Here is a 22728-nt window from a genome sequence, read left to right on the forward strand (position 1 = left end):
AATCTTACTTCCGATACTTGCAACAGTATTGGGGTATGATTCCGAAATGTTTGATACCAAACATGCCCAGGTTCGGAGTTACCATTATGTAGCTGGACGTAGGTAGTGACCTATGTCCAGTACAGGCGTAAAATGGCATCCCCTTACTCACAAAGTCCAGTAAAATGGAGCTGGAGTTCATGGGGCCACCTCTGCTAGTGCAGGGGTGCCCTCACACTCTGCTACCTGCACCCTGCCCTCTGGGCTGAGAGGGCCTACCATAGGGGTGGCTTACAGTTAGCTGGTGCAGTGACCTGTAGTGCTTTCGGGTGCGTGCACCCGGTTCATGCAAACTGCAATTGCAGGGCTGCAGATCCCTTTGCATGGGCTCCCTATGGGTGGCAGAATAACTGCTCTAGCCCATGGGGATTCCCTGGTTCGCCAATGCCCTGGGTACCATATAGTAGGGACTTACATGGGGGCAGCAGTATGCCAAATTTGAGGTGTAAGTAACAAAGCTTGAAGGGAGAGCATGATCACTGAGGTCCTGGTTAGTTTTAGCAGGATCCCAGTGAACACAGTCAAACACACTGACAACAGGCAAAAAATGTGGTTCACTGTGCCAAGTAAGAGGGTACTTTCCTACATACGCCATCAATACTTCTGTAAGTTTAAATCTCCCAAGTCCAACCAGCACAACTGACCACATAACTGGCCTCTTCTGAGGAATGTACTAGTTTCACTGCAAGTCAGGTGTTGCTCTGTTCTACAGTTTTTGCAGTAGCTGTGAGCAAAAATGTCTTCACAGCTAAAATGGTAGACACTCATTTTTTACTCATTTTTCACTTTCTCCTCCCTTCATCCCTGGATTGAGATGCCTAAAATTTGATGGATTTCAACTTAGCTGAATGCACAAACTTCCTTGCAGATTTGTCTCCTTTCCAGTGGTTAATTTAACGTAACCATAACTACAGTTGCTTTCTGTTCCGACTGTTCTATATAGGAAAACATATTCACATTGTCTCTACTTAGGCTAGCCTGAAAGGGTTATGCAAAGATCTATTATGAAACAATGGTGATAAGTCATATGGTAGTTATGGCACCAGGGGCCCTTACAGATAGTCAAAAACGCTTGTCGGAAATTATTGATGTCAACGAGGATTTATTGGGTAGGGGGTTCATATTGAGAAGTTACAGCAGAGGTGTAACTATACTTCTATTTAGTAAACGAAAAAGAGCAAGTCTTCAAAAAGCAGGATTATTAGTACTGCTACATTAATGTATGCTTTTTAGTATTTAACCTATGTGAGAAATACGACTATTGATTATGTCCTGCCTACCAGTGCTGAGGGAATCGTAGAGTTTGATGATGGCCTGCAAATTGATGTGGCTTACATAGCAGGTGTAGCGTTTAGTAGTGTGACTCCTTAAGAATGTAAAGAGGCAGGTGAGAATGAATTACAAAAAGAGGCTTAGAGTGGGGTTTGTAAATACCAGTGGCTAATAAAAGTTCATTTTGAAAGTGATGAATTGTCTTTACATGATCACTTAACAATAGACTCTTCCAAGATTATAGCCTTTGGAGATTTTGGGGAAAATATTTCACATGAATGTTATTTAGAGATTGTTACCAAGTAAGGAGTAATATGAACCTATGTGTGGTTGGGATATTTCCAGCAAGTGAAGATCAATGCCCAATTTTGCACACCTTCTTTAACTCTGGTACAACACAGATTGCAAAGTAGCTGCAGGTAAGATATGATACGAATATATGCTAACTGATTACATAGAGAAAAACATTGGTCATATTATTTGTGAAGATCGTTACTTTTGTGATTATTTTAGCAACCTGTTCTACAGTTATTGAACAGTTGTCTACATATGGAGTATTTCTGACGTTATACAGTCTAAATAGAGGTCAATGATATGTAGTAGCTAAGTTCCTGACTTTAAACCTGGAGAGTTGGATGCTGATCTCAAACCACTTAATTTCCCTTTCAAAATTTTAAATATTGCTAATATACAAGTGTAAGCAATAGCAGCTGTTCAATGTGTGAAAATGTATAATGAAAATGGTGTTTAGTTCTTTCTTAATAAAATGTTCCAAACAGCACCTCATGCTCAAGATAGTTGTTGTACTATAACAATGCTCTGCTTCTCCTAAGAGTTAGGTATATGTGATATCAAAGTACCATAAATATAGAAAAACAAATGAATACAAGCCACGTGCAGATCATAGAGTGCTAGTTTCGAGATATGTATTGTATGAAACTGTGTATTACTCTATTATACATTCCACAAGGTATTGGTATATTCAAGAGGATAAATACGCTTTTGAAAAAGCCTGCAGTTAGTTTGGAGGGGTGGTAGACAAATAAAAATGCATGTTGGTCTTCTCGTATATCTCTTAGCAATAACCAATATTTCATCATTGAAATTAAGATTTAAAACATTCTGATCACTAAATTGAGTCATGGATTGTTGGACACCACTGGTTTGGTCAAATGGTGTTTGAAAAAAGTGACAGAAAATATAGTAAATACACGTAGAAATTATATAGTATACACATTTTAAAAAATGTATATATTTTTTATTATGAACTAACAAGGGTGGGTTTATACTTGATGGCAGTTACATGGCAGGAAGGAAAAAGCTAAACAAAAAAAAATTATATATATATGTCCATATAAATCTCAAGTAACGTGTTTTTTACAGACATAAAAGTCGGATTCAGTAAAATAGAATCAGTACAATAAAAGTGATGGAGTGATTTATGTGTAGCATTGTAAGTTCACAGGGTGCCGTCAGTATACCATAACGGGGAGTATGCACATGAACCGTGGATGGAGGTTATGTAAGGGTGGTAGGAGGTAGAGGAGGATGACTGTTGAATTTGTCTAGCTAAGGATGAAGAGGGAAATTGCTTTGCGGACTGTGAGAAATGCAATTCTAAGCAGAGTAGGGACAGTACATTGTGGTATGATCATGTGAGGGTGGAGAGGACAGCTGCACCTAATGGATGATATGTGGTGAGGTCAGAGTTTCGTATTAGGGTGAGCTGATTGCTGCCTGCAAGCTGTAACAATTGTGATTGTAAAACAGCCCATTGGGGAGATATGGGTTGTTTGCGGAGGCCAAGGATTTCCTTACGCCATAGGGCATCTTCCTCGGCTGTGCCCCATTTACACACTGCTCTCCACAAGGCCGCTAAGGGAGAAGCTGCTGGGGATTGCCAGTGCAGGGTGAGGGTGCGTTTTGTGAGGAGGAGCGCCAGGAAGGCGAAACAAGAGCATACTTTGTGAGTTTTTCAACATTTGAGTATGTCAAGGGAACAAGTATCCCATGTGTCAATATCTTTGAGTTCTGTGACTGGACAAAAAGTCATTATTCTCTTCCAAAAGCGTTGGAGGGCTGGGCAGTACCTAATCATATGCCATATATCTGCACTAGCAGCTGTGCACGGGGCAGTCTGCTGCTGCCTGGCCGAAGATTCGGTTTATTTGGGCTGGAGTAAGGTATGCACAGTGTAGCATAAAGACTTGAATGTTTTTGAAGCTAGAATTGCAGGGTAACTGCCGCGGGATTTCAAAGGTGATCGCCCATTCCTTGTCATGTAATGCTCGGCCGAAGTCCTCCTCTGATTGGTGGCGGAGAGTGTTGAGGGGTGTGTTATTAGTTTGGGTTTGGCTTTATAAAGGTGGGTAGTTAAGTGACGACCGGGGCCCATCATAAGACAGCTGCCAGGACAGGATGTGGGAGGTGTTCAATCTCCATGGAGTTCCACAAGGTGCGGTTCATGTAGTTGAGCCAGTGGTGTAAGAGGGATTGCCCCAGGGGTAGATCGTTATCTGCTACCAGCTGCTCAAAGTAGAGTTGGCCATTAAGGTAGAGGTCTCCAGATGTTAAAATGGAGTGCTTCGTCTAGGGAGCTAATTCACGGCTGGTGCATGACCCGGGAAATTTTGAGAGACCGAGTAGGGGTAGTGTAGGAGTGTAAACTGGTGACACAAACGGTATTAGCACCATGCAAGTGCGGGCTTCTGCTACTTGTATAGTTAGTGGGGATGGAGGTGATGTCTTGAGAAGTAGAGGGTGGTGAATCACCAGCAAGGGACGTTTGTTAGCTGCATTGTAAGCCTCTTCGAGGCACCTCCTGGCTTTCCAGCGTGCTGGCCATTGTAGCTGTGCCGCAAGGAAATCTGCTTTAAAGGATGGGGCAGTTGGTCCCCCTTGGTCCGTCGGTAGTTGTAATTTTCAGAGAGCCACGCGACGTCTTCTGTTGCCCCAGATAAGGTCTCCTATCAGGGATTCCGGCTCCTTGAAAAAGGAGCAGGGTGGAATTATAGGAAGGTTAGCAAAGTGATAGAGCAGATGAGGTAGTATGATCATTTTTACTAGGGCTCTTTTGCCCACAGGGGCAAAGGGTAGCGAGTGTCAGAAGTGCAGTTGTGTCTTGATACCTTGGAGTGCCACACGGAAGTTCCCTTCATAGAGGACTGAGGGGGGTATGATAGAGACGGATTCCCAGGTAGCGAGTAGCTGCTCTTCACCAATGGAGGGGAGTCGTGCCCAGGTTTGTGGAGGTTGGTCTGAGTGTAAATGGTGGATTACGGATTTGTTCCAGTTGACCCGCAAGCCTGCAGCCATTGCACATTTGCCAAGTGTTGTGCGGAGTGGAGTTAGGTTTGTAGTAATGTCTTTTAAATAAATGAGGAGATTGTTGGTGTTCAGCGACACCGCATGTGTTCTATCCTCAAGTAGGATTCCCCAGCTTGCACCTTCATGTCGTAGGCATATGGCGAGGGTTTTATCGTTAGAGCAAAAAGTAATGGTGAGAGAGGGCATCTGTGTCTGATGCCCCTGCTGACTCGGACAGGGCAGAGACAATGTGTCCCTAGCGAACACAAGAAGTCCGACTCCTATACATTAATCTGATGTAAGCAATGAGATGTGCCCTGATTCCAAACTGTGTTAAGACATGGAAAAGGTAGTTCCATGTCAAGGAATCAGATGCCTTCTCCAAGTCCAAAATTAGAGAGGCTGCTCGCGGGTATCATCCCCAGTGTTGGTCCTGAGTGTAGAGCAGTTGTTGGATACTTCAACGCTTTGTATACTTTCAGAAGCAGCCTACACTGCAGCCACCACCTCCTTTCAAGCTTAACATGCATTGCAACGGGGTCACTAGCCCTACTACATTATCATTCCTCCATTCTTCCTCCTCCATCTCAGTCTAAAATTTCTCATCCACCACCTAGAGCCTCCTCTTCTACTGCACAGGCCACCTCTGCTGTCCTCTCCAGAGGGGTCACTACACTCCTCAAATGGGGAGGGCAGTTGCCTAGATCTCACTGATGCATATGATACTCCATATGACCCGGACCCTAGGGATGATCCAAGGGTTGATTATGGTGTTGTCCACCTGGTGACAGTAACCCCTACCTCTACCCTGCCAGGCCTTCTCCACCAGGTGATGCTGCCTTGTATCATGAGGTCATTCACAGGGTGGCCACCTTTCATGTGATAGACTTATACACCATCACAGAAGAGGATGACCGCTTAGTGGAAACACTCTTGCACACTCAGCGCAACACAATACCTACCCATGCTCAAGGGTATGTTCAAAATCCATTCTGAGTGTCTTTAAATACCCTATTAAAGACCAAGTATTTAACACCTAGGGTTGAAAAAACTATAAGGTCTCCCTTTTGGACCCGTCTTACATCAGAGAACTGCTGTAAACTTGCAAATGCACAGGGTACTGGGAATGCCCCACCCTCCACCCGACAAAGTAAGACTATGGATGCAGCGGTCAAATGGGTGGACCCTGAATCTGCCATCCATTGGTGCATCTCAAACTTGTTTGGCCTACTTTCTAAGTATGACTGAGCACAGTGAGATGAGATCGAAGAATTAATACAGCACCTCCTGGTTCAGTAGAAGTAAAGGGCTCAAGAGCTCGTAGTGGAGAGCCGAAGCATGTCTAACACGAACACTAGGTGTGCTATGGATTCAGCTGACACAGTTGCAAAGGGAATTAACTCTAGCATTCTCATCCACCGACATGCTTAGCTACATGTTTCTGGCTTTAAGCTACAAGTCCAGCAGCATCTGGTCAGTTTGCCCATTGATGGGAAGCGCGTCGCCCTTTGATGGGAAGCACCTCTTTGGGCTTCAGGTTGATCAGATGTTGTAGAAAATCAAGAAGGATATCTATTCAGCCAAGGTAATGGGGGCTGTTCAGTCCCCATTGCCCTGTGGCTCGTTTTGTCACTCACAGTTCATGGTGCCACCAAAGTAACTTCCCTAGAGGCTTCCACCTCATACCAGAGACAACTGCAGTAGCAGCAAACCTCCTGGGGTTATTCCAGTGGTGCGTATAGGGAACATAAGGGCAGGGGCAGAGGTGGTGCGTCAAAGGGAGCTGCTCCAGCCAAGCAGCAACTCCCTCTCCCTTCCCCCGATGACATTACACCTGTTGGGGAACTCTTGCAGCAGTTCTCGCTCAGTGGCAAAACATCACCTCATACCAGTGGTGTCGGTTCATTGTAGAATAAGAATACTGCCTGGAACTTGCTGCTCCATCCTCACACATTTCCCCACAAACACTCCATCTCAACAGAATGCCATCACCTACTCCAGGAAGTGGACACGTTATTACTCAAAGGGGCCATAGAGCTTGTGCTGCCACAGCAGCGTGAAAAAGGGGTGTACTGTCTTAAATTTCTCATCCCCAAGAAAGACAGGTCCCTCAGGGCCATGCTCGACCTCAGGTCTCTCAACAAGTAAATTCTGTTGTAGCGCTTCCAGATGGCCATGCTCTAAGACATCAGTCTTGTGCTGCAGCAAAGCTCATGACCACTCGCAATCTGAAGGATGCCTGTTTCTGCATCCCGATCCACCTGACGCACCACTGAGATCTCAAGTTTGTGGAAAGTGGACAGTGCTTTCAATTCAATGTTCTGCCCTTTGCTGTAACTACAGCTCCCAGAGTCCTTACCAGATGTCTTGTAAAGGTAGCCTCTCATCTCAAGAGGGGAAGTGGTAATTACGTTCTCCCATACCTTGACGACTGGCTGATTAAAAGTGCAAGGAGACTGCTGTGATCAGCCTAAGTCCAGATTGCCCTATATCTGCTCCACGATCTTGGGTTCACCCTCAACGTGGGCAAGTTCCACCTCCAACTCCTTTAGATACAGCCCTTCAGTCAATGCAAAGACTTATTCCAGCCCAACCTGGGTTCAAGCTTTCCCACTTTCACAGTTTCTTTTCCAGCCAGATCGGCAGTTAACAGTCAGGGCAGTAATGTACCTGCTCTGTAGGGTGGGCTCATACATCGCCTTCGTTACCCCACGCTCGCTTACATATACGTCCACTTCAAGAATATCTAGCGGCACAGTGGTCTCCTGCTGGAAGAGCCTTTTTTTAAAGTTCACACTGACAAAATGGTACTTAGAACTAACCCCAAGTTTCTGCCCTAGGTGGAACTCCCCTTTTCACCTGAACCAAACAATTGAACTTTGTGTTCTTCCCACACCCAGACTCAGTAGCAGAGGGAGCCGTTCACACATTAGATGTCAAAAGGACCTTCACTACTAAATTGACAGAGCCTAACCATTTTGTAAAATGCACCAGTTATTTGGTTGGGGGGGATTGCTGGTTATATTTGCATAGCCCTGCCGCTACTGAATCGAGGCATAAGACTCCTGGGGCTGCTGCTGGCTGTCTTCTGTGCACTAGGCTGGGCCGTGGACATGGCGGAGAGACGCTCAGGCACATGAACGGGAATCAGTCCGGATTTGCTGCCGAGGAGGGGCCACTAGGGAGATGAGGCCTAAAAAGACAGCAAGCCACACAATGCGACGCCGGAATGTCAGAACTCCTGACCCGGGCCACTTGCGGTGAATACTGCCCGCATGCACTTCTTTCAGTGGGGGCCGCAAAGGGCATCTGCGCAGCCCCGTGGGCACTGAAATGTGGCAGAAGTGCAGAGCCAGTGCAGTCACTACTGGATGTAATGGCAGTCCTCAAAGACACCCGTGCAGAGCTGGCTAACAAAATTGACCATCAATGTAAACCTTTTCCCTACTAATCTTAGAAAAGTTGCAGACCGCATTACAGTCACAGAGGATAATGTTGGGACAGTGCAGACAAAGATGAAGGGGTTGAAGGAAACTGTTTCCTCCCTGGAGAGGCTTACCATGTGTCTGGAGGAACTAATCGAAGATGCAGAGGGAAGATCCTGGTGGAATAACCTACACATCGTGGGGTTCCCAGAGAATATGCTTTAAAGGACGGGGCAATTGGGCCCCCTTGGTCCGTCGGTAGTTGTAATTTTCGGAGAGCCACGCAACGTCTTGTGTTGCCCCAGGCAAGGTCTCCTATCAGTGATTCAGGCTCCTTGAAAAAGGAGCAGGGTGGAATTATAGGAAGGTTAGCAAAGTGACAGAGCAGATGAGGTAGTATGATCATTTTTGCTAGGGCTCTTTTGCCCACGGGGTCAAAGGGTAGCGAGTGCCAGAAGTGCATTTGTGTCTTGATACCTTGTAGTGCCACACAGAAGTTCCCTTCATAGAGGTCCGAGGGGGGTATGATAGAGACGGATTCCCAGGTAGCGAGTAACTGCTCTTCACCAATGGAGGGGAGTTGTGCCCAGGTATACGGTTTGTGGAGGTTGGTCTGAGTGTAAATGGTGGATTACGGATTTGTCCCAGTTGACCCGTAAGCCTGCAGCCATTGCACTTTTGTCAAGTGTTGTGCGGAGTGGAGTTAGGTTTGTAGTAATGTCTTTTAAATAAATGAGGAGATTGTTGGTGTTCAACGACACCGCATGTGTTCTATCCGCAAGTAGGATTCCCCAGCTTGCACCTTCATGTCGTAGGCATATGGCGAGGGTTCTATCGTTAGAGCGAAAAGTAATGGTGAGATCGAAGATGCAGAGGGAAGATCCTGGCGGAATAACCTACACATCGTGGGTTTCCCAGAGAAAGCGAAGGGGCAATCAGTGGAGCCTTTTTGGAAGATTGGATTACTGGAACCATGCTTCCCCAATGGCTTTCCAAGTTTTTTACGATTGAGGAAACCCATTAGGAGTTGATGCCTCCTCCCTGGCCGGGTGCGCTACCCCAGGCTATCATTGCACCCCTTTTCAATTTTAGGGACCACAACGCGATTTGTGCAACATGTACATGTCCATACGCCCAATTTGAGGGTTGTTAAATCTCAATATTCCCTGACTGCACCCAATAAAGAAAAGCGGGAATCATTTTTGGAGATGAAAAAACTAATGAGAGCCCTCAACACAGTTTGATGTTTCCTGCAAAACTGAATGTGGTCTATGAGGGGAGAGCCACCTTCTTCACCACTGAGGAGGCAGGGGACTGGTTGGACACTTCCCAGAGGACGAGTTTGGAACTCTTCACAACAGGCTCGACTAAAAATGTATCCTGATGTAGACTTATTTTATGTTTTTCTACTTCGTCAGCAGATGTTTGCTACTATATAGGAGGTTGTAGTATGCTTGTAACAAATGTATTCACAGTACCTTGGGGCCGGCATTCTCATTAAGGAAACAAAAGGGTTCGACACTCAAGTGCTGCTGCAGTACCCCTTGCATTGCTTGTTGTGTTCCAACCTCTGGCGCACCCTCAAGTATTTAGGCAATACACTGGAGACAAAGTTAAATAAGTACATGAGACTGGTTTCCAGTTGTTGTCCAGCCTAGTTTTAGTTCAGATGGGTTTACACTCCCACCTAAGTGGTGGAGGGAATTGAAGGGGGTGGTGGTTGGGGGAGGGTTTTGTTTTGAAAATTCTTTGGATTTGGGGAACTAATAGCTGCTTTCTTTTTTAACATGTCTGGTGTTTTTATCTTTGGTGAAACGAAAGGTAGATGACTGGCTTTGGTAGGAATGGGGGCCACTCTGCATGATACTGAATGGTGATGGCAGCGGAGGAATTTAAACTTATGACATGGAATGTGAGAGTCCTGGATAAGCGTAGGCAAGTACACACCTACCTCAAACGATATTGAGTGTCTGCCTTCTTGCAAGAAATGCATATGTGGGGAAGTCTGCATTTCTAGTCTCTGAAAGAGGTGAAGGGGACATACATATGTGACCTCGTACTATGTATATGCACAAGGGGCACTGATCTGGGTGCCCCCGTGAATGCCCTTTCAGCATAGGGTCCATGTCCTGGACCCAGAAGGCTGAGAGGTGATTCTGCATGCAACAATAGATGGACAGGAGATGTGCCTGATAATGTGTATGCCCCTTATATTTATTGTGGCATATACTACTGTGAGGTTATGACAGCAGCTGCACCTTATTTAATGTCTGACACACTCTTGGCAGGGTTGGTAACTGTTTTTGATTGGTCACTAGACCTGGCCCTACTGAGAGCACACACTAAACCCAATATGGCACAGGCATTTACTGACTTGATGTAGTGTTTGGGACTTACAGATGTTTGGAGGGATAGACACCCCAATACTAAAGTATATTCCTGTAAAACCCCAGCGACTGGAAGTTACAGCAGGCTGGACTACTGTTTGTTGACATCTACTCTTGTGATTGATGTCACCAACATCTCTTATTTGACCCACTGTCTGATCAGTCCCCGGTTCTGTTGGGCTTGCGGAGAGGATATGACCAGCCACTGATCCCACTTTGGTGCCTTAGGGAGAAGGCCTTTACAGATCCACCTTCGCTATAGAGGCGGATGGGGCGGTGTCCCATTATTTCACAGACAATTGGGATAGTGCAAGGAATAGGGTCTTCAACTGGGAAGCTAGGAAGATGGTCATTAGAGGCATTTGTGTCATGAAGACCTATGGTATTAAAACAACTGGAACAGGACCTGGCCCACCATGAAAAATCTTTGGATATGCTAGTACAACAAATCCCACCTCAGGCGTCTAAGCTCAAGCAATGGGAAGAAACTCGGAAAGGACTGCTAGATGTCTGGCGCAGGCTGGAAACACACACACACATGACCTGCTTCCAGAGGTTGCACTCTCAGGGGGATGAAATGGGAGCGATGTAAGCCTGTCTGCTGAAACAGGAGGGTTTGGAACCAGTGCTGACACTGTGTGATCTCACCGGAACCTTCGTCCACTCCCAGGAAGCCATCAATTGCATTTTTTGAGCTCACCTAACTGCAACATACACAGTAGGTAGGGAGGATTCATATTGTCGGGACCTCAAGTTCTTAGCTGAGATAGGCTTGCTGCGTCAGTCAATGGACGACCAGGGGCCACCGCAAATGCCCATTACTTAAGTAGAGGTATTAGCCGTCATAAATCACCTAAAGACCGCAAAAGCTCCTGGCGGTGATGTCCTTAGGGCTGAATTTTATCAAAAATGAGCGGCTCAAGTTGTGGAAAGACTGCTGAAGGTTTATCAAGAAGCCCAGCAGAGGAGCTCATTGCCTGACTTAGTGTGTGAGGGCCTTGTAATCTTGCTCCCCAAACCAGGTAGGATCCGTTGTACTGCTCTTCCTATAGGTCAATATTGCTGTTGAATGTGGATGTTAAAATTCTCAGTGGGGTATTGGCAGCACGTTTACTGCCATGTCTGTCTGCCCTGGTGCATCCAGATCAATGCAGTTTTATTCCACGGAGAAGTACCATGAACAATCTCTGCCACCTCTCCATGTGTACCATGCAGTAGCTCTTTTAGATATAGAACAAGCCTTTGACTCTAAGCTGGGAATATCTCTGGGTGATTCTAAGGAAGGTGAGCATGGGTCCCAGATACATCGCCTGGATCAAACTGCTACATACTTATCCAAGAGCCAGATTACAAATTGGTTTCTATCAATTTTTTCCTATTGAGGGTACGTGTCAGGGTTGCCCCCATCATCCCTTTTGTTTGCCCTGTCCCTGGCTTATGAGCCATTGGCGGTGATCATGAGGATGACGTTGAGACCATGGGGAATTAGTGTAGGGGACAAAACTCATATTATATCCTTCTTTGCAGATGATGTCCGGGTGTATCCTGACTACGATGTTTTGGGGATGCCCCAGACTTGAAATAAATACATTCTCGCTCTTTCCACTTGGAAGATGAGCTGTTGCAATCATATACAGTGCAAAACCTAGGGGTCACTTTTGATAATAAGTTATCCATGGAAAACAATGTGATGGAAATAGCCGGCATGTGTATTGTGCTTTTACGTAGCCTTAGGTAGGTTCTACCTGTGCTGCCCATTCAAGCAAGTATGCTTGTAGTGTGCAACATTATACTTGAACGACTGGACTATTGTAATGCTTTGCTGCCGGGAGCCTCGGACTATCTGCTCAATAGGCTGTACAGAGTCCAGGTGGCATCCTTTAAACTTGCCTTAAACAGACCTTGCAGATCCTCAGCATCTAATGCCTTGACTGAACTGAACTGGCTGCCTCTGAGGCATAGAATTATTTTTAAAGCTATGTATATTGTTTTCAAGGCGTTACAAGGTTTAGGTCATATAGTCCTACAGCAAAGAGTGAAGGGTTTATATTCCAGGACGACATATTCGCTCTAGTACAGCAGATTTAGTCTGTATCAATAAGATTCAGAAGGCTAGACATGAAGATTGAGCCTTGTCAGTCAAAGTGGCCCAAGCATGAAATAAGTTGTCATCATCCCTCAGATCAGCGACGGATCTGTTGCAATTTAGAAATGCCTTGAAGACCTGGCTTTTTCCCAAAGAATGCCCCATTCGCTCTTTTCTGTGGTTATTTCTATGGCGGTTGTACCCTCTACATGCGCTTTAGCGCCAGGATACCAGTTTGGTGACAGTCGCACTTTATCAATGAAATAATAATAATAATAATAATGATGATGATGATGATAATAATGCCTCATGTCTGAAAGTTAATGCAGCGAAATCCCAGCTTTTCCCTCTGTGAAGTTTGGTAGCAGTTGCATCCGAGACTCGTCCTGTGATGGACATCCCGTGGGTGGCAGATGGAGTCTGGTATCTTGGAGCTCGATTTGCTCATACGAATCAGGCTTTCCTTGCTCTTAATTTTTGTCGGGTGCTGGAAGGACTCATGGCATCAGTTAGAATTTGGAGGGCCCTCCCTCTGAACCTGATGGGCAAAGCGGCAGTTGTGAGAATGGTCGTTTGGAAAGCCCCTATCAACCCATCAGTGGAAGAAAATTCATGCTGGAGTGCAAATGGTTAGCTCGAATGCACGGTTTAAACTAATTCAATACAGCTTTATTCATGAGATGTACCTCTCCCCAAAGATACGTCAGTACATTTATGAACACAGATCGGATAGGTGCGGAAGCCCTGCGTCGGACTTTGTGCATATGGTGTGGACTTGATGATCTTTGAATTTGTAATGATTGAGGGCGACGGAAAGTCTCAATTCAAAAACCGAGTGGGATCTGCACCTCACCCTGAAAGTGGTGCTACTGGGCTTTATACGACCCCAGAAGGTAAGAAGGTAAAAAAATGAGTTGGCAATTCCTCTTGTTTAGTCTTTTACTTGCTAAGCGCCACATTGCCACACACTAGTTGGTTGACTCCCCTCCCTCACTGTCCTCCTTCCCCCAGTAATGCCAACTGATTCCGAGATGTCTTGGTGTGGGCAGTCATGGATGAATTGTGGCTGAAGCATGTCAGCCGTGATGAGAAAGTGGAGGATGGTTTGGCAGCGTGGGCAGCAATGTTAGCAGACTTATGAAATGATCAGGGGTACGATGGAGGTGCAGAAGTTTTATCAGATGAGTGTGTGCTATGATGGCCCTGATAAACAGCAGTTTACTACTCGTGGGAATAGGGGACCAGAGAGGACAAGGCTGGATCCTTCCAATATTGATAGCAGTTATGAGAGCCTACCTTGCAGAGTGGGTCCCAGTGGGGAAATCCCCCTTCATTGTAGTGTTGGGGGACATGGCCTGATGTCTTGAATTCGGTTAACTTCATGATAATGTCTTTAGCGCATAGGACACCAGAGGATAATTGCTACTTTAAGTGAGAGTGGTGTGGGGGGTGGGTGAGGAGGATGGGGAAAGTTCCTTTTCTTTACAGTCAATATGTTTTCCTTAATGAGATGCGAAAAGCAGTGGATGATTTATACTGTATTGTTTTCTTTAAATGTCAATAAAGAATACATTTTAAAAAAAGGCAGAGCCATTTCAAAAGCAGGGATAGCTCACTGGCTAGACAAATGCATTCAGACTTGCTACACCAAGGCCAAAAGACCGCATCCTGCTCCCCCTAGGCAAAATTCCACGTGCAAGGATGCATCCTTCATACCCTTTTTGGGTAACATCCCAGTAGTTTAAATTTGTAAGGCAGCTACGTGGTCCACTGCACACGTTTGCTAAATACTACTGCTTAGATGTCAACAAGCTCAAGTGGGCCAGGCTGTTCCAAGTGCACATTTTCAATTCTCTGCAACATCCTCTGGCTAACTATAGCTTAGGGCAGAGCTGTTTTGTAGTCTAGGCATAGCCTGTGTATCTACAGGTACATGTGCCACAAATGGAATAGGTTACTCACCCAGTAAGCTGTTCATGGCATGTAGTGCTGTGGATTCCTCATCTTACTGGAAACCTTCAGTTTTTGCAGATACTTTGCTTTACTTTTCTTTTCAGCATTCATTTTCATGGCCATTTTCTGTTACTTCGGTGTGCCATCTCAATCCTCACCCGCTGAACGGGAAATCAATCGAACAATGGAGCGCTGCACATTGCCAATCATAGGAGTCCCTATACCTTGTGACTCAAAAGACTTCTTTGATGAAGAACAAGTTGTACACTTCTGAGCACAACACTAGATGGCAGGAGTATGCAAAGCATGTGTATCTACAGCACTACATGTCATAAATAGATGATTATAGTGACATATTTCTAGAACTACTTTGGTCTGTTTTCTGTGCCATTTGGAGCCCTGGTCTTATACTTAAATTTAGTAAATCCAACCATTTTTTTGCTGGTACAGCAGAAGTGTCTGAATTCAAATGAATGCATATTTGCCAAAAATGTAGGATGTGTGCTGGATGTGCAGTTGTTAACAAATGAACTGCAGGTTTCTTTGTAACTCTCTGAGGCGTTGAAATGAAAGGGTTCAGATTCAGAATGCCTACGTTTAGGTTAGTTAGAAGTCAAAAGGACCTGGAGTAAAGGACTCAAGAAAGTAATATCTGTATTAATGTTAAATGGCTTCCTGTCTTCTTTATAGACCTTTGTCAGTAGGCAGTAGTCTCCCTCTGGCAAGGACAAATTCATCCATTCCAGGCAGCCAGTACTCAGGCAGAGTTGGTGAATCCCACCTTGTTCAGTGGCCTTCCAAAGACTCTCATGTGTATATATGCATATTAGTAACTTGTCCAGGCAAAGTGGCCATCCCAATATTCCTTACGCTAATCTGGAGGATATAAATCTCCCTCAACAAAAGGAGGAATATGAGACTTGTCCTTTTGCTGGAGGTTATTTGTACTTCCCATAGAAAATAATGTCCTGGATTAACCTGGCCCTGGGAACTCCTGGGATACCCTGCAGTGCATACAGAGTGATCTGAGAAGGGAATCCTTTCTTTTGGTGTGGTGGAAAAAGCTTGTGAAGGTGGCCCAATGTTGACTGTCCGCTAAGTGTTCCACCAGATTGCCTTGCAGGATTGCCAGGTATAACAGCTTATCATCAAAGCGGAGCATGCACGGCCATGCTTTTGTGCTTCAGCACCGCTCCATTCTCCAGCTACGGCCTGTGTATGAGGTGACTTGCAGAACAGTGCTGGGGTTTAAACCTGGCTGCTGAATAATATCTCTGTTCAGGTCTAAATGTGGTTCCTGCTCCTATATCATATTCATTAAGTTAATGTAACAATGAGTTTGCAATGGCAAATGAGTTTTGTTTTAATACCAAATATTTCAGAGTACTTGTTTTCATAAATTAAGCTTCTACTTGGAATATAATTGTGCTTTTGTTTTTAGGTGACCGATTTAGGGAACTAATGGATAAGTTCCTGAGGATAAATTTCAGTAAAGGCTGTCCACCATTATTTACTACTGTAAAATCTCTATATAGCAATGCAGAAAAGGTAAAACCTTAATTTTTTCCACTTTATGTATTTGTGGTATTTTCATGCTCATCAGAAAAGTACATGAAGGATACTATGGTTTACTTAATGTCTGTATACTTGGTTGTGTAGAACATTTATAGCTGTGATATCTTTTTGTAGGTTTGCTGATAATGCTTTCCCTTTCTAGGGAGTAATCATTATCATTTAGACAATAGATAAAATCAGACCTATTTCTGAGCCTCTTACACTCAAGCTCTCTTACCACTCCCCAGTATGCCTGCTAGCCTTCCATAGTCCACACCCTTTATCCCAGCTCAGTGAAGGAGATTGAAGAAGATTACAGCACAGATGTCTTCTTTCCCTGTTTGCATATTCTGCAAGTCTTTTTCTTAGCACTTCTGCAAAAATGCCTCTTCTGTTGATGGACATCTTTGGCATCTATCTTTTGAGAGAGTTTTAGAAACTTGTTGAAGCAACCAACAGGTAAGCAGCATTTTTATTTTTGCTCTGGATTGACAATTGCTTCAAAACAGTGGTCCTGGTGGGTCTTCTTGGCTAAGCTCTACAGTTTGTAAGGCCAATGTGCTTCCTAGGTCTAAAGTGGAGTAAAGAGCAATATGAACTCTGCTGTCTCCTTACCCTCCTGATTGCAGCTGTGTCCCATTATGTCATCTTTATCACCGTGGTCATCTTTGTCCCAGTAGCCACTATGTGGTTGTCAGAGTTTCTAGCATCAAACATATTGATGTAATTTGTGTATGGCTCTAAGAATTAAGCCAGAGACAATCAACAGTTTGTTTTGTTGGGGAGTAAAACTCTTAATCTCCTTGGTGTCCAGACCAATTTGAGGGTCCAGTGCAGGTATATGATACACAGAGGATCTGTGCTCCTACCTCACCCCCTCTTGCCTCTCCTCGGGTACCTCATGGAAGTCCTTCAAGGACATCTTACCTTTTCACATGCCCATCAGTGTTGTGAGGCATTGACATCAGACATTTGGAGGCCTTTGCTGCCACAAGGAAGCCTTTATCGCCAAGGGTCCTTAAGACGTCATGGAGTCTTAGCATCATTAAATCTCGACCCATTAAAACCTTGACGTCAGAAAACCTTGAAGTCAAGTTTGCATCTGATAGCATGAAGCTTCAGCATCGTAAAGTGAATTACAGTTGTCTAAGTTGGAGCCTACGATGTCTGTAGGAATATTAGCTCAATGTTTCTACTTCAGGAAAAGACATAGCTTGAAAATAATTGATAAGTAGACGCTACAGTTCTTTGTTCGTGAATTGTGTGGTCCTCCAGTTTAATTTAATGATCAAATATAATAGCCAGCTTAGCTTTTTGTGAAGAGTAATACATTCCTCACATCGTTTCTCTATGTGTGAGTTTAGTTTTGTTTATACATCCGAGAGCCTACTGTGATCAACAGTGTTTTTTTATTTTATTTATTTTTTACAGAAAACATTTATGAATTTTGTAGATTAGATGATTGCTAGCAGTTGCCTCACTCAAAGCCTGTTACATTATTTAGTCTGTACAGCTAATAAATTGGCTATGCTTTGATTCCTGGCATAATATGCTTGATAACATAACAGAACAAACAACCGTCTTTCCCACCCTCCCTATTCTTAAACAGAATTGTCAAGGGTTCGATCTTTTCTCACTTGACATGGATACTTTCTCAAGTGCTCTAAATGTTATATCAGCACATACCGTAGTTTACGAAGTTAAACACTAGCTTCTGTATCCATTGTATTATAAATGGCTGATATTTCTTCTTCCTGTGTGCTACTGTGGGCATTCTAGTTTTCCCCATCATGTATGCGCCAGTAGAATCCGGTCTGATTTTTATAAATTGTTAGAAATGGGGTCTTTGGTTGGCAGTCAGGTTACCCCCTGTCCAAGCAAGGACCCTCACTCTAGTCAGGGTAAGCCACACACAATCTAAATTATCCTGTGCCCACCCTCTGGTAGCTTGGCACTGAGCAGTCAGGCTTACCTTAGAAAGCAATGTGTAAAGTATTTGTGCAATAAATCAAGCAATAACACCGCAAAAAATACACCACACACTGTTTAGAAAAATATATAATATTTATCTGGTTAAATGCAGGTCATAACGATCAAGATTTGATAAGTACATGTTGAAATATCACTTTAGGGAATGATAAAGAGTCATTAGTCTTTCAAAAGCAACAAGTGTCTCTTGCAAGCACAAAGTACCTGGTGTGTGTATACACCCCCGCAAGGGAGCGCAGAGGAGGAGATGTGTTGAAAACGGGGAGGTGTGCGTCGGTGTCTCCGTGCGCACACAGGCGATGCGTCGATAATTTTCCACGCAGGGAAGGCTTTGCATCGATTTCCAGTGCACTGTCTTGGATCTTCTTCAGGTTGCGGGGTATTCGGACACCCTAAGGACGATGCAGAGAAATCATGGGCATGCAGGACGAAGTCACAGGAGTTGCGTCGATCCGGTGAGCGATGTGGGTAAATTTCTGTCACACACCATGCGCTGCATCAATTCTTCTTGCAGAAAGTTGGGCTGGATCGTTCTGGCTCAGCTACATGTCGATCCAGTGGGCCTTATGTCAAAGGTCTGGTCGCAACACTTGTGCTGCGTCAATCTTCTCTCTGGGAGCCGGGCTGCGTGGTTCTGGTTCTGCGTGCAGTGATTTTCTCACCGCCATGCAGGCTGTGCGTAGAATTCTCGCTGAACAAGGTGTTCTTTGCAGGAGGAAATCTTTTTGGCCTGCAGACTAAGGAACAGGATGCAAGCTCTATCCAAGCCCTTGGAGAGCACTTCTCAGCAGAGCCGGAAGGCAGCAGGGCAACAGCAGGGCAGCAGTCCTTTGCAATAAAGCAGTCAGATGAGTCCTTTGGGCAGTCAGGCAGTTCCTCTTGGCAGGTTGCAGGGTCTGGTTCAGAGTTTCTTCACCATTGGTATCTTGTTCAGAAGTGTCTGAGTTGGTAGGGTCAGAGGCCCTATTTAAATACCCAAATGTGGCTTTGAAGTGGGGGAGACTTCAAAGAGTCGCTAAGAAGTGCACTAGGTGCCCTTTCAGTTCCATCCTGTCTGCCAGGGTGCCAGTAGGCGGTTTGGCAGTCAATTGTGTGAGGGCAGGCCACTGTTCTTTCAAATGTAAGTGTCAGGCCCTCCACCCTCTCAGCCCAGGAAGACCCATTCAATATGCAGATGAGTTCAGGTGTAACTGAGCATCCTGTGTTTGGGGTTGTCTGAGTGAAATGCACAAGGGAGCTGTCAAGTAACCCAGCCAGGCGTGGATTGGAGACAGGCTGTAAGGCACAGAAGGATTTGAGTGTAGAGAAATGCTCACTTTCTAAAAGTGGCATTTCTAGAATAGCAATATTAAATCCAACTTCACCAGTCAGTAGGATTTTGTATTACCATTCTGGCCATACTAAATATGACCTGGTTACTCCTTTCACATCAGAATCTACCACTCAAACAGTATATGAGGGTAGTCCTAATGCCATTCTATAAAAGGAGCAGGCCTCACAGTGTAAAAACAAATTTAGGTGTTTTACACTACCAGGACATATAGAACACACAGGTTCATGTCCTGGCTTTTACCTACATAGCACCCTGCCCTATGGGCTACCTAGGGCCTACTTTAGAGTTGACGTATATGTAGAAAAAGGGGAGTTTAAGGCTTGGTAAGTACTTTCAAATACCAAATCAAAGTGGCAGTGAAACTGCACACACAGGCCCTGCAGTGGCCGGTCTGATACATGGTTAGGCGAATACTTATGTGGGTGGTACAACCAGTGCTGCAGCCCACTAGTAGCATTTAATTTACAGGGCCTGGGCACATGTAGTGCACTTGACTAGGGACTTAAAAGTAAATTGGGTATGAGCCATTGTCACCATGTTTTAAGGAGAGAGCATATGCACTTCAGCATCGATTAGCAGTGGTAAAGTGTCCTAAAGCCAGCAAAATTGAGGTCAGAAAAAGAGGAGGGAGGAAGGCAAAAAGTTTAGGGATGACCCTGCAGAATGGCCATTTCCAACATAAACCATTTGTTTTCAAATAATTCAATTCCAGAAATACACCATCTGACTCTTCTTCATAAGACTAAGGTCTTCCTTCAAGAAAGCTTTGATCTTAGAACAGTACCATCATATTTAACAGCAATTCGTTGTTCTCTTTGGATCTCCTGCCTGTGTTTGCTGACTCCTAGTACTGCTGGTGCATCAGATTTTGGGGTGATTCCATATGAGTCGTGTTCCTTTTTTGGGGTGAGTGCCCATTCCCTTCTGATATTTCCATCTTAAGTTGGTCAACCCGTTTGGTATAAAGAGGCCCGCTTCTGCCCCTTTTGAGCTGCAATTTATAGAGCTTCAAGATTAGCACATTGGATGCCTAAAGTTTCTTTAGAAGCTTCTCGTAGGCTGCCTTTTTTGCCCAGAAGACAGTGTTGGATATGCATGTAGTTTAGTCTGTATTTAATACACCACAATGTTGTTTACAGCTGTGAAATTATTTCACCAGTCTGTGTGTGAACACATCTGTGATCGTCATGCAGCACCTGTTTCTCCAAACTCCCTTCCATGTTTGCTGGTGCAAAATGAGTATTATATTTAATTGTTATTATGGGATGGAACAGTTGTGAGAAACAAGTCTTTCATATTGTTTTTGTTACAATTGCTAGTGATAGGTTCTCACAGCAATGGGACTTCTGCAAATACACTGGATCCCTGCTATTGCCTGATTCATCATGAACCAGCTCTTTTCCATTCCTCTGGCTGTCAATTTAGCTCCCATCCAGTCGTATGTGCAACTTGTTCCTATCTCACTCTGTGGTTGTTTTTAGTATTTTTTGCTCACCCTTCTCATCCCCATTTAAAATTTAGAAAGACATGGCATCACCTGCAACTCAGATATCATGATGCAGTAGGCAAGCACTGAAGCATGAAACATAGGTGTGTTCATTTCAATCTAATTGATGCTCCTTACCCAGTATCTAAAATTTGCCCTTCACCTTCAGAAGATCTGATTTCAGGCTGCACACCAACCAGAGGATTTGGTTAATTGGATTCTCAGGTAAAGTATTCATTTTGTTGCTTAGTGAAAGTATGAAGAAGGCCACGGGTGAGTCTTTCTCAGTTGCCACCAACATATTTAGTATTTCATGCTCAGTTTTGTTTATTCTAAATCCTGCTGTGAGTTGGAAGGACTGGAGCTCTTTCACCACCACCGGGATGAATGCTTTGTGATGTATTAGAAAAAGTAAGATGTACGCATCACAGAGACACAGTGTTTGCTATTCTGCTTCAAAATGTATCCCTTCAGTTTTTGGAGTAGTTCTTATTTTGATTACAAATGTTTCAACTGCGAGAGCAAATAGTAAAGGAGTCAAGGGATATTGTGTTCTAGCCCCATGATAACGAGAAATGTTCTCTGATCTCTGCCCATCCTGGATTCCAGAGCCTTATTGAATGTCATATTCCAACTACTCTTCTAGGGTCCCAGCCTCTGTTTTCCCAGAAAGGCAGCCAGTAATTCACATTTTACCTATTAAATTGCTTTTCGGTGACCATTGCCATTCGGAGAGCTGAAATTCACTTCCTGTGAACTCTGACCGAGTGATGTTGCAGATTATTGTTGTTTGCTTTTGATTAATCCACTTGTTTGGTTCAATCAAGCAGGGTATACATTTGTCTAATTTGCCTATGAACGCATTGGCATTGGAAAAACTATCTGTTTTGAAGTTTCCCAACGGTATTGGCTTACATGGGGCACATAGTGCTAAGTCTTTACTGAGTTTTGTAATGAAGGCACATCTGCTTCCTTCGTATATGGTATGTTCCCCTGTGGAATGTATTTAAACTTGTTTTTTTTTTTACTTGAGAGAGTCGTTGACCTTCGGGACTTAACCACATTTAAGCTGGCCTTTCTACCTCCGCCAGACAGCCTGCCAAGAAAGTTAGCTTCACTAGATTGTACAAGTAGTTCGTAACCCTTTCCCTATTTCCTGTGCCCCTATCGTAAGCCTTTGTAGAAAGAGAAAAATAGAACTTATGCGTAGGCCATTCCACCACCACCACGCAGCCTTCCTGAATCTTAATGTGAGCAATGATTCATTTGGTTCTCTGCTGGTTCAGCTGCCTCGATATGTGCTTATCAGCCTTATTCCTTTTCCTAGAACCATTTTAGTTGTTAACTAAACCGATCTTTGCTCTGCAGCTATGCAGGATATTGTAATTGTGAAGGGCCAACTGAATCGGTCTGTCTGGTTGTGGTATGCTGCTGTATATTTGCCACTTCCAAGGTTCTTATTTGACAACTAGGCTGATTTCTTGTTGCTTTTATTTTTGTACCTCCATAAACACCATTGCCAAGCTCATGGCCCCATGGTGTTACATGTGAAAATTTCGGCTGCAACGTTGCAGGAGAATAATTATTTTATCTGTTAAACATTTTTGGCTCTATATACAGGCTATCTAAATGTGTTACTATGAAACCACCAGATTTTAATGTTTGAGTGTAGCCTGCCTACGAACCACTATAGCTCTAGATATGAAATATCTGCTATGAATGTGTTGGCTACTTCTGGCCCTTGACGCATCATTACTGCAGGCTCTGACATTAGGGTATCATTGGTGTTAGTGAAAATCTATGCATGTGCAAACAGAAAATGTAGTCTTTGGTAGTAAGATTATGTGGCATAGGCAGTTATGAGTGTTAATAGTCTGCCAATGGAGGTTAGTTCAACA

At 44.3% G+C, this 22728-nt stretch overlaps 1 protein-coding gene across 4 annotated transcripts in view; it reads left to right on the forward strand.

Annotated features, from left to right (window-relative positions):
- The window catches only part of NAA16 (N-alpha-acetyltransferase 16, NatA auxiliary subunit), a 476406-nt gene that overhangs the window by 233403 nt on the left and 220275 nt on the right, over positions 1-22728 (forward strand). For all 4 annotated transcript variants that reach the window (XM_069205334.1, XM_069205337.1, XM_069205335.1 and 1 more), the window contains one exon: positions 15910-16016. In XM_069205334.1, the coding sequence (XP_069061435.1) occupies positions 15910-16016 (107 nt within the window). The remainder of the gene's footprint in view (positions 1-15909; positions 16017-22728) is intronic.

This window comes from Pleurodeles waltl, chromosome 8 (genome assembly GCF_031143425.1).
Source record: "Pleurodeles waltl isolate 20211129_DDA chromosome 8, aPleWal1.hap1.20221129, whole genome shotgun sequence".
Taxonomy (NCBI): Eukaryota; Metazoa; Chordata; class Amphibia; order Caudata; family Salamandridae; genus Pleurodeles; species Pleurodeles waltl.